This window comes from Emys orbicularis, chromosome 2 (genome assembly GCF_028017835.1).
Source record: "Emys orbicularis isolate rEmyOrb1 chromosome 2, rEmyOrb1.hap1, whole genome shotgun sequence".
NCBI classification, from domain to species: domain Eukaryota; kingdom Metazoa; phylum Chordata; order Testudines; family Emydidae; genus Emys; species Emys orbicularis.
In genome coordinates, this window is record NC_088684.1 from 256,447,491 (window position 1) to 256,459,151 (window position 11,661).

At 42.9% G+C, this 11,661-nt stretch overlaps 1 protein-coding gene across 1 annotated transcript in view; it reads right to left on the reverse strand.

The window, feature by feature from the left end:
• RUNDC3B (RUN domain containing 3B) overlaps positions 1 to 7,255 on the reverse strand; it is a 162,574-nt gene extending 155,319 nt beyond the window's left edge. Inside the window, exon 1 of the mRNA XM_065399227.1 lies at positions 6,996 to 7,255. Coding sequence (XP_065255299.1) covers positions 6,996 to 7,255 — 260 coding nt within the window. The remainder of the gene's footprint in view (positions 1 to 6,995) is intronic.
• Positions 7,256 to 11,661: the final 4,406 nt, after the last annotated feature.

Below are 11,661 nucleotides of genomic sequence, written 5' to 3' on the forward strand. Positions count from 1 at the left end.
TTTCTGCTTTGTGAAACTGGCCCTAATACAGCACCAAGTATATTACTGATCTGGACTTGATTGTGCTTGCATATTATAAATGTGATGAAGTCATGACCACTTGTACCTAAGCAACCTTTAATTTTTTGTTCTGTGATCAGTTTCTCTTTATCGGTTAAGAAAGGGTCTAAAAGAATTCCCTCTTGTTGGCTGCAACACTTTTTGAGTTATGAAACTGTCATCTCCAACGTTTAGAAATTCCAAGGATGTTTTAGTACTTGCAACGAGACCTCCATCATATGTCATTCAAATTGAAGTTCCCCCATAATCATGCAGCTTTTTCCCCCTACATAGTAGAGTTAGTCACTTAAGCTGGAGTCATCCTGTTCCCTCGTGTGATTTGGTGGTGTGTAGCAGGCACCAACTAACACCGCATCTTGTGTTATGTTTGCCAGAACATTGATCCGGAATATCAAGTCTGGTTTTCCTAAAGGACCTTTTGGGAGTCTCAAACACGTTGATGGTGAATTCTTACAGATCAGTTGACAGGGCAGGGATGTTGAATATTTAACAGAGACATCGTTTCTCCAACCTGTTCTTCTCAGGAAAGAGACTGTACCGTGCCTAGCACAATAGAGCCAATAACATTTGTTGGGGACTGTAGACACCACCAGGACACAAGCAATTACAATACTAATTTACAAAACCAAAAAGGAAGTTATTAATTATAAATTTTACACTGCCCCAAGGCAATTAAAAAAACCTCCATTAAGTAAAACATCTGGCCCTAGTAATTTCTCATTAATTTTTATAGTCCTCTCAGATGTTCTCCAAATGATTGGAGAAACTTTTCACCAACATTTGGGATAGTAAAAGTAGGCAGGTGAAATGTGTCTTGTGTACGTCCATCTCACTGCTTGACTTCAGCCTAGAGCATCGTTGCTCAGAATCTTGAGCCTTTTCACATCCCTGAACAAGTCCCTCACATCTCCATCCTCACCCCCTGGTACCCCCAGTCTCATCAGAAGTTTCTAGAGCTGTTTTATGCCACCTCAATCCCTCAACTCACCCTACAGGGACCAGGGTGAGGGTGAGAATCTGATCTGACTCCAGTTTAGTCTATATCCATCCATGAGATCTGCTTTAGACTCAGTATTCTCCAAAACAGGACTTTATAGTTTGAGAATTTTCTTAGGCAAATTGCTGGGAACTTGAAATAAACTGAGTTTTCAGAAGACCGTCTGTTGACCCTCCTTCAAGGGCAACCAAAGGATCCTAGTTGCTGAAATCTACATTTCTGCTAGGGAAAAAAAAAAAATAAAAAAAAAAATCCCTATTTCAAATTCATCCTTTCACCTTGTATTCCATTGGATTTCCTCAGCAAGACACCAGAGTCATCTCACTCATACGATCAGCCTAACTGAGCAGTGGACCAGCTCCCACAATAGTGTGTGTGCGCATGCATGTGCCACACCTTCCACTGGATTTCCTGAGCAACACAGATAGCCCATGCCACCAGACTAATTGCGCCAGATCACCATCAATAGCTAGAATCTGCAGGAAAGCTAAGCCTGAATTTCTCTTCTCTGGGTTCCTCTGTGCATGCTACAGTGGCCTAGGCTAGATTACCACTTTATTGGGTCTGCAGCAATTTTCACAGTGCAATGCAGATGAGAGTGTTCTTAGTAGTTTATACCACTAGCCAACCAGCAGACAATTCAAATGGCTGTAATCTCACAGAAAAAGGTCAGTATTAAGGAAAAAAGTATTCCAAACATGGCATAGTTGTACCACCACTGCAACAGTCCCTAGCGGCACACAAATGTCCTTTAAGCAAGAGGTTCCCAAACACCAGTGCTTCTGTACAGCTCTTCTAGTATCCTATGATTTCAACCTTTGAGGACATCATTCTCTTCCTTCAGGGTAGTCATGGACTGGGCCAGCAATAAATAGCTGTAGATGTGGTTGCATTTTCCAACCTGCACAAGACCTTCTGAGTCCTTATTAAGATGTTTAAGTCAGAAGGAGACCTGGAAGATTATCACCATCTTTTCCTTGCAACCTCTTCTATCCTTGCAGCAGGATGAGAAGGAATTTCTCCCAAATTTCTTAAGTCAACTGCAACAGGGCTCAGGAACCTTATTTGGGATATATCCAGGCCAAGAGGCTTAAGTTAATAATGTCTCAACAAGAGAGGATTCTAAGTTTAGAGATTATTTTAAAAAACACAGAAGGAAGCTGCTAGACATTTATAATTGTGATGTTTTTGCTGCTACACTATTATTCTTCACTATCACCTTTCAAAGGGCCAGAACAAAACAAAAAACAAAAAACAAACAAGTCGGGTAACTAGTACATACATACTGTGGAAATTTTCCTCTGTTCTTAAGTGAGCTGAAGCCACACTAAACACTGCCAGGTTCCCGTTACATCAGTATTTTGACTTTATACCGAGAGGTGACAAGTTGAGATTCCGTAAGCCATGAAACTTGATTTACCATAAAAGTAATTCAGGATCAATGTTACCAAGTTTCAATATTTCTGATTCACATAGTACAAATGGGAATAGAGTAATGTCTTGGCTACTATCAGCAAACTCAGGAAGTCCTGCATCAAAGCTACTTATCTCAGGCTGAAAAGCACAGATGGCTTAATTTTTCATGGGACAACTCTGTCTATACTGGACAAACAGGGTTTTAGTTATGATCCTCACTTCAAGGCTTCTGAGTATTAGGGGGGTCCAGCTTTGTGAGGCAGCTCTGAGCCAAGATAATATATCAAAAGTTCAATACCTTGACTATCAGGATTGAAGCAGCTAGAATTGATGGTACCTAGCAAGGAGGCATGACAAACAATGATTATTCTATTTAACATATGCAGTGTTGTTGTAGCCATGTCAGTCCCAGGGTATTAAAGAGACAAGGTGGAAGACCAACTTCTATTGGTGAGAGAGAGAAGACTTCGAGCTACAGAGCTCTTTTCCATGTCTCATTACCTCAGCCACCTGTGTCTCTATTCTATTTAATAACAGTCACAAAACAGATCTCACCTTGGAAACACAAGCACCATGGAGCAGTACTTGCCCACTGTCACTTGCCTTACATGCAACAGCATTAATTCTGTGAAGAAGCATTGTTACAGCAACTCCTGTACATGGAGTTTTAGCTTTGCGATGCAATTCTGCTCAAGAGTCACCAGTCTTGAGCTCTGAAGCATCAAAGCTACTTGCACCAATGTGTGGAAATGCAACAGTATCTCAAAACAACATTTTCACAAGAAATTGGAATTCATGCACCTTATTGCTTATAGTTGAGGCTCTACACCAATGCCACTTACCTTGAACTCCATGGTCTTGAAGTATCCTTGAATGAAAGGTGGTTCTGTGTTTATATATGGACTTTGGACCCAAGGGTGGTTCATTGCTGATGTTCCTGTCTGCATTGAAACCTCTCTCTACAGAGCAGAGATGTAAGGCTGCACTTTGGATGCCAGCTAGGCATCTGCTTTAAGACAAATATCTTCAAAGCACTCTAAGCATCTCAATGTAATATACTTAGAATCCTCAGCCGATACCATTTCAGGGGTTCAATGCACCGTGTCAAAGAGTTGATCAACTTTGGCACATGGTTTTCACATTCAAGAGAGGAATCTATACAGATATCCCAAACCTTGATGCTTTTCTTTGTGGAACCTCTAACAAGAAGTGGTGTATGGGCACACTATGTATACTGGATCAAACATCTATACTGAGGCAGATACCTTTAGAATAATCCAAGCAAGCAAACAGGAGTCTAATTTTTGAAGGCCCTCTCCAGAGAGTTTGAGTATTGTGTCCACGATAGGGAGAGAGACCCCAATATAATCCTGTAAGACTCTTCACCGCTGAATATCACTTCTGTTTTATATTCCCTTTATAGATTTGAGATAAGAACACAGAAGACAATCTCCACCTTATAGGTGAAAGTTGATAACTTTGTCAAAGAACTTGATGCTTCCAGCTGGGCATCAAGGCTGTGAAATCTCAACACACACTGAGACAATATTACCAGCAAAGCATTGAGGCTATTAACAGATCTCCAAATTTTAAACACACTTAAAATATGATGGTTTTTAATATTTAAGTTGTCTCCCCGCAACCTTTTCAATTTATTTGAAACAAACCGTCCCTTGCAAAACTTTAAATGTTCAGAACTATACATATATACCACTACAAGTAGTGGGGCCTAATTTTTACAGCAGGAGGCGAGAGAAACCTAAAGACTACTCTGCCTGAAAATTCTCAGACCAACCCTATGCACCCTATTGTGATCATGGTAGAGAGGAGTTAGCCTGTTTGGGGAAGGAATTATTTTCATGGGCCTATGCAAAAATGTGAGGGTCAATAGTTATTTTCTTATATGAAAATAATGTGACAGTACTATCTTATCTGACTGTGAGCCTGCATGTGTCATAATAAATAATATCTACAATATTAAAAATCGGATTTTAAAAGTCTCTAAATGACTATGTAATCCCTCTATATTCTATGTTAATTAGTTAATGAAGAACAAGCATAGAAAAATTGCCAGTAAAAGGGGCAAGTAAAAATCCAAATAATGCAGATGACCTGCTGAAGAAATACTAAAGATTTTGCTGAATGATAATTTGAAGAAATCTTCTCTGGTAATCATAAGAGAAGGCTGCAGATCACAATGCAGAAGAATTTCTTCCTTGCAGGTTCTGAGCTTTCCACATTTGATTCAATCATCTCAGGGTACACTAATGGCACCATTTATACCAACAGTATTTCTGATTGTCTCAAACATATTACAGTCAGCTGCCTGATTTGCTGCTTTGTAGTTTTTTAGTGCATGCCTACTGAAGGATCCGCTACAATATCAGAAAGGCTTGATAATTGCGGATGGGTTTTGATTACTTCCATAAAACTACTCCTTGCCGTTTTCTTTGAAAAAGCTCAAAAGGATAGAATCAATCAGGAACATATACCAGCTTTAAAAGTGAACACACACTCCTCTCTCCCGAGATTTAAAGCTTGTGGAAAATGTTAATTTTTAGGCTTGGTGATGTTATTCTAGCTGTAAACATTTTCTTATTTTAGAGAGTGACTATAGGAAGGTAGGAATCACTCATACACTGCTGTTGCTGACAATTTATATTGCCTCAGTTTTCAAAGATTTCTTTGCCTATATTGGAGTCACTTTTGACTGTCTCAAATCAGCTAAAGAAAACCATTCTCCAGTAGAGAGTAGGAAATTTTCCATAACAACAGGAGAGATGAGGTCTAAGCCATCACTTTCCACAGAATGTAAGCTGCTTTTTTAAGTTTTTCTAGCATTTATGGTTGCAATAGTAACCAGTGAACTTCGATCCTAAGTCTATGAGGAGGCAAGCCATGTCAGCACCTCTGCACCTCCCAACAGCCAAGTGGAATTGGCAAGACTGGAGAATTTCACTTCTGCCACTTGAAACCAATGGGCAACCACAAAACTGAATAGTTTCTTACCCACTTTATTCAGTTCTCGTCACTTGTCAATCCCTGTGTGAAAGCTTCAATTTGTAAAAGTTATACCATAGATGGAGAACAATATTTGTATATTAGAGAGATACTACAGTTAAATATCTGTTCAGTATTTATAAAGTAATATACTTATTTTCAATGAGTTAAAAGTCATTGCAGGGCATTTTAGTCAATATTCAAATTAATCTATTTGATGGCTCTACATTATATTGATAGGGCTAGGAATTCACATTCAAAAGCATTTTTGTACTGTTACTCAAGGTTTCCCATGATTTAATAGGTAATAATTCACATGTGGAAAAAATAAGCTACTCATTTACAAGACTAGGACAGCACCAGAAGAGCTGTTGAAATGTGTGAAATAATACATATTTTGGAGTCATACAGAATCATGTCAAGTCTATGCTTTCACAGAAGAATTTAAAAATATTAAAAACACATATATTAATGGTAGATGTTGGCATCAAAACTTAAATCCAGACTCATTGTTTTTAATGGACCCATTCCTGTAATCATCTATTGCAATTATCTTTAAAAGTAGGTAAAATATATTTGTACTATATGTACAACACGGTAAATAAGAGAGCTTCAACCTTCACTTTAAGTTTTATAGATGTAGTGGGTATAAAAATTAGAACCGTTAGTTAAAGGTATTATTTTGCATGGAGAAATTCAGCTGTATCTCACAACATATAAGATACCACATGGAGGAAAGCCTAAATGAAGACAAGACTTGAATTAAACATCCTCAAGAGTTTAAAATCCATCTTGGTTCTTCCTTCAACTGTTGTGAACGTACATAGATATTTCGCTGCATAATGTGAATATTTATTAGTTCTAACAAGTACATTTTTGGCAAAAAACAAACCTCTCGTTTCAAGCTACCAGTATGAACTAGTCCCAATATTTTGTTTGAATAGCGTTACCCTTAGAGTCAGGTAAATACACACACTGCCTTGTAAAAGAGAAGAAGAATAAAGCCAGCAAGCAATTTAGGCCGGGTCCTTGGGTGGCTGCTAAACAGCCATTTTTAAAGGCGCTGAGTCAGGAGGGAGACTCCCATCCTTCGTTTTTAATCCTACTGCAGCCCCAAAGCCAGGCACCCCACACACACAACACGCACCGAGGGCAAGCGCACAGCCTGCCATGCTGCCAGGGGCCACCAAAGCCCTGGGTCAGGCCACGCGCAAAGGCTCCCGCGCTAAGCCCTGCGGGGACACACGCTGCCCAGGGCGACGGGGACCAGCCGCCGGCCCAGAGCCAGCTGCGCGGCGAGGGGCTGGGATCCAGAGGGCGGAGCGGGGCATTCACCTGCACGCGGCGGGGCGCGGGGGCGGAAAGCGATTTCAGCCGCACAGACTGGGGCGGGCACAGCCCGGCGCTGGGGGCAGCGCTGCGGGGGCTGCGCGGGGGTGGGGAAGGAGGGGAACTCGCCTCCCCAGAGGGCGGGCACGAGACGGAGGCAGAGCGGGGAGGAGCCGCGGGGCTGGGGAGTCACCTGCAGACGGTGATCAGGTTCCTCCTCTCCACCGCCGCGTTGCGGGACTGGACGCTCTTCCTACGGGCCGAGACGTTCAGCCCCCCAAGGCTGAGGGAAGCCATCGCCGCGGGAGGCAGGTGGAGCCGAAGGGGCTGGCGCGGAGCCTTTGTTCCCGGCCTCCTGCTCTCCGGGGTACCGCCGCCGCCACAGAGGAGGATGAGGCCCCCGTGTCTCCCTCGCCTAGTGCCGGTGTCCGAGCGGCAGGTGTTGCTGTGCATCCGGCCGGTGCAAGCAGGGAGGGAGCCAGGGTCCCCCACCCTCGGCAGCCGGAGCAACCGCGGCGCTTTAGAGTCGCAGCTGCCAGGACCGCAGAGCACCGGCTCCGCCAGCCAATCAAAAGGCAGGAGGAGGTGGGGCACAGGGCGGCAGATGCTTTAAAGGGGCGCGTGCGCTTAACGAAACCAACTGTCAAGTGCGCGAAGATGCGGCGTGGGGCATTCGGCGAGGAGGCGGAGCCGGGACACCGCGGGGGGGGGGCGTCGGTAGGAGGGAGGTGCGGGCTATGAGGGGCACCTGCCAGCAGAGAGTAGGGAGGAGAGGCTGGGGGTAGGCAATGGGGGGAGGGAGCTGTAGGGCAAAGACCCACACACATCCCAGGTGTGAAATATGAAATTCCTCACTGGCCCTCAGCAGCCTTGAGGCCATAGGAGCTGCCCTTACTAGCAGTGATTTAACTGCTGAGGCAGAGGATCTGCCAGGGCACACTGTCCCAATCTGGACTGCCCCCACCTCCCTGGGAAGGTCAAACTGGCCCTGGAAACATTTGCACCCCTACCTCAAATGAACTGCTCCCAGGTTCTCTCTGTTCTGTGGATCTGCAGGAGGTTTTCCTCCCCGTTCCTATTCACTGCACAGCCCCACACATTTTTTTGCTTCCTATGTGTGGCCCACTCACTGTCAGGTAGAGCCATGACCTAGAGGCAGGGCCTCAGGGACAGAACCCTTGGACTCTTTGTCATGGTGTGCCTAAGGCCCTGTCCAGTCCTGTGGAATTACCTGTTCAGACCAAGCTTAGTGAGCCAATATCCGTTAGAGTCCAGTCGTATGGTTGCCACTTTGGATGTGGTTTTCAGTGACCAGTCCAATCAAACTGAGACTTGTGTTCACTGATGATTCGTCAAAGCTCCCTGGTATACAGAATATCTCCCTCACTGACAGGTTTCTGGCAGGTGAGAATACCTGTTGCATGCTGTTTTGGGGTGAGGTTTCCTGTTCCCATGGTTTCTTAGAGAAAGCTTTTGTCCTGTGATACAAGCAGGTTTACACATACTCTTCTAAACACCCACCACATTGCTTCATGGGTTCTTTAATTGATTCTGGTGTATTGGAAAACTTTTATTGGGCAGCAGGTTCACTTTATCATGGACTAGTTGAACATGATATACCATTTCTTTAACCGGTAGTTCAATGTTTACAGGGCTCAACACAATCGAATCCTCTCATCCCCATCATCTTCCCCCCCCGCCCAAAAAAAAAATCTGTTTCCTAACTAAATGAAAGAAAACCAGTGAGCTCAGCTTTTCCCACTTCGGAGTTCAGCTGGCCAGTTGGTATCTACTGATTTATCTATCTTTGATATGTACTGACTAATCCACCGTGTAGCTGATGCTTCAAATAATATCATGATTCCTTCTGTTGGGATTGGAACTACAGTTACTTTCCCTTCAGTATTACTCATGCCTGCTCATAAAGTACAAGGAGACCCTGCTCCACTGGTTCAGAGGGAAGCTTTCTAGATGCTTATGTGAAAGTGAAATGAATTATATTAAAGAAATAGAATGAATTAAAGAATGCTGTATGTACTTTTAAGTAGAAATGAGAAATGCTGCAAGCCAGGGGGGCAGGAAAGCAGACATTAATTAACTGCTTAATAAATTGCCCCACTTAAGGGCAATTGGTGAAGCATTAGTCTTAGATCGATAAGAGTTAATAAGGAAGCAAGATATGCATATTGTGCTCCATGCATATCTTACTATTTTGCTCTCTCTGTCCCTTTGTTTAGTTCGCACCCTTTTATCTGTATAAATAAGACTGTTTGAATCTTGCATGGGGGCTCACATTATCTGAATGTATTAGTAGAGCGCTGTGCTAATAAAACAGAGTGGTCTGACAAACTATGAGTCCTGAGTCTAACTTTGACAATTTGGAGGTTCCACCGAGATGGCAACCATCTTCACTGGGGCCGTGTGATTCCTGACCATTTTTGTAGGATGACCGTGGCAGCCGGCACCTGAGCATTTGGCCCGAGCGGTCCTCCTACTGAATGGAAGGGTGCACGACCACAGTGAGGTCTACGCCATCGAACCTGTTGGTTCCCACTCTGTTCTGGTAGGGATCCCGGGATCTGACATCAGGAATCTGGTCAGGTAATTATTTCTGTGTTTTGTCCGGACTGAGGACTGTCCTGTCTCTGTGTCTATCCGTCCTCCTGTGGAGTGTTTGAGTCTGGGTGCCATCTCCGTCCGGGGATTGGCCGACCAAGGGGTTCCTGTCCCCGCGGTCTGAGTGAGTGAAATCTGCACAATCGCAGCCGCACCGCACCTTGGGTAAAACCCTTGGTGTGAAAGCAAGGGCGATTGAGTCAGTAGCCTGTGGGCTCCTTTTGTGTGTTGCACCGGGCATCGCTCTGACGAACCCGAATTTCCTTCTTGTGTGATTGGTGTGTGTAAAGTCCTCCTGTATTGGTAACCAGACGTCTAAGTCGGGACAGTTCCCTAAAGGAACGCCGGCTCAGTTTTAGGAAGGGTCCGGACTCCTGTAAATTTCTGGAAAAATGGTCTAGGCTAACTCAGGGAGATCCCAAAACTCAGTGGCCACTGTTAAAACCTTGGAACAAGGACCGAGTGGACATCTTAAAAAAACAAACTCGGCCAGCCTAAAACTAAATTGGCTAAAGGAGAGGTTAATTGTTTCATGCAGTGGTGGGAAGAGGCAAATCGTAGGTGGACAAAATCAAAACTCGCCTCTCTCAAATATTCAAATAATAAGTTAAAAGCTTTATTAAAAGTCTCCTCTCCCACCACCAGACTGAGCGCTCCCCTTCACCCTGTTCTCTGACAAAAAACAACAACCCCGGATCGATCCCAACTCCCTTCATACTCCCCTCTCATTGTAAAAAGGATAAAATGCCCCTTGTTCTGTTCCCCTTCGTTGTCTGCCTCAGAAACTGATTCTTTAGTGTTCCATTACTAATTCAGCAAGGAGGGTGGGCTCCTCAACTAGCCCCCACCCTTCCTGGTCCCTTTCCTTAAGCATTTCTTTCAAAATTGTGAAATGACCACAATATCACTCACAAAAATGGTTCATTGGAAAAAGCAGGATTGGGCCCAGACAAGCAGGCAAGCAACAGATAAAGGAACTAAAAAAAAAAAAAAAACAGGTTGGAAGCCCTAAGGGCATAGTGTCAGGAGTAAGTGCAAGTATGAACCCCTGGAACAATACTTAAAATGGTGAAATCTGAGTTGATAAAGGTGTCATTTTGGGAAATAAACAAGTGATTTAAGGAAAGAGAGTGAAAAGTTAACTCTACAGAGGCTGGAGAAAATTAAACAATTAAACTTTGTGAAAATGTTAAAAAGGATCTTGTTAAAAGAATTCTTGGTTTCTTTGCAGCCATTCTAAAGGGAAAATGGGCCCTTTTCCAGAGGAATGTCTGTAAATAATCCAGGTAAAGAGACTATCTAATTAAAATCATTTGACTATGGACAATTGAGTCAAATTTGCTAAAAGAACATGGGGGGGTTCTATTGGAACTTAACTGCCCCAAATGTATAAAGGTAATGTAATCTATGTACAGCTATGTAAAAACAAAGCAGTGTAAGAGGGATGTTAAGGGAGAGAAAATGTGTATGTATCTGTCTGTCTGTGGGAATATGTGAGGTTTGTAAAACTCCTGTTTTGTAAGTTTAAGATAAATTGGTTTTGTTTTGTTTATAATGCCACTAAAAATCCATTTGACTCTTTAATTCAAAGTTGCAAAACTGACAGACCTTTTTGCCAGACACAGGTAATCAGTGTTGGTTGACTTTGAGATTTGGTATTTAACCCTTAAGGGGTAACTTGATTCTTTACAAAATTTAAATGTTTTCAAATAAAGACCAAGGTCATGACTGCAGCAGGGCAGTCAAAATCAGAAGAATAGGGAGAGATTCTGGATTCTGTTTGTTTGTTTTTGTAACAAAATAGCAAATGAAAGCTGTAGGAAAAGAATAAAGACAGTGGCCCTCTGAAGCAACAGCAGGGGTGAGGTGCACAAAACAAAAAGAAGCAATGTTAGAAACACTGAGCCTTACAATGGCTCTGTGTAATCAGACTGTCACTTTGATAAGGGTACATAAAACTCTGTAAAAACAAAAGAAACAGTTACACCTTATGTAAAAATTAATATGACTAATGTTTTAAAAGTTAAAGTATAGAAGGAATGTGCAGACGTGTGCAGTGTATATTATAGAGGGGGTAAAAGAAATGCAAACGAAACATGCTACTTAATTAAAATCCTATTAGGGCTCCAAAGGAGCCACAATAGACTGTGTTTTCTTTTTCAGATCTGTGTGTGTTTTGGAAGCAAGAGTTAAAAGTAATCAAAACTCTGGTAAAAGTTAATTGTGTTCCTTTTAAGACAGAG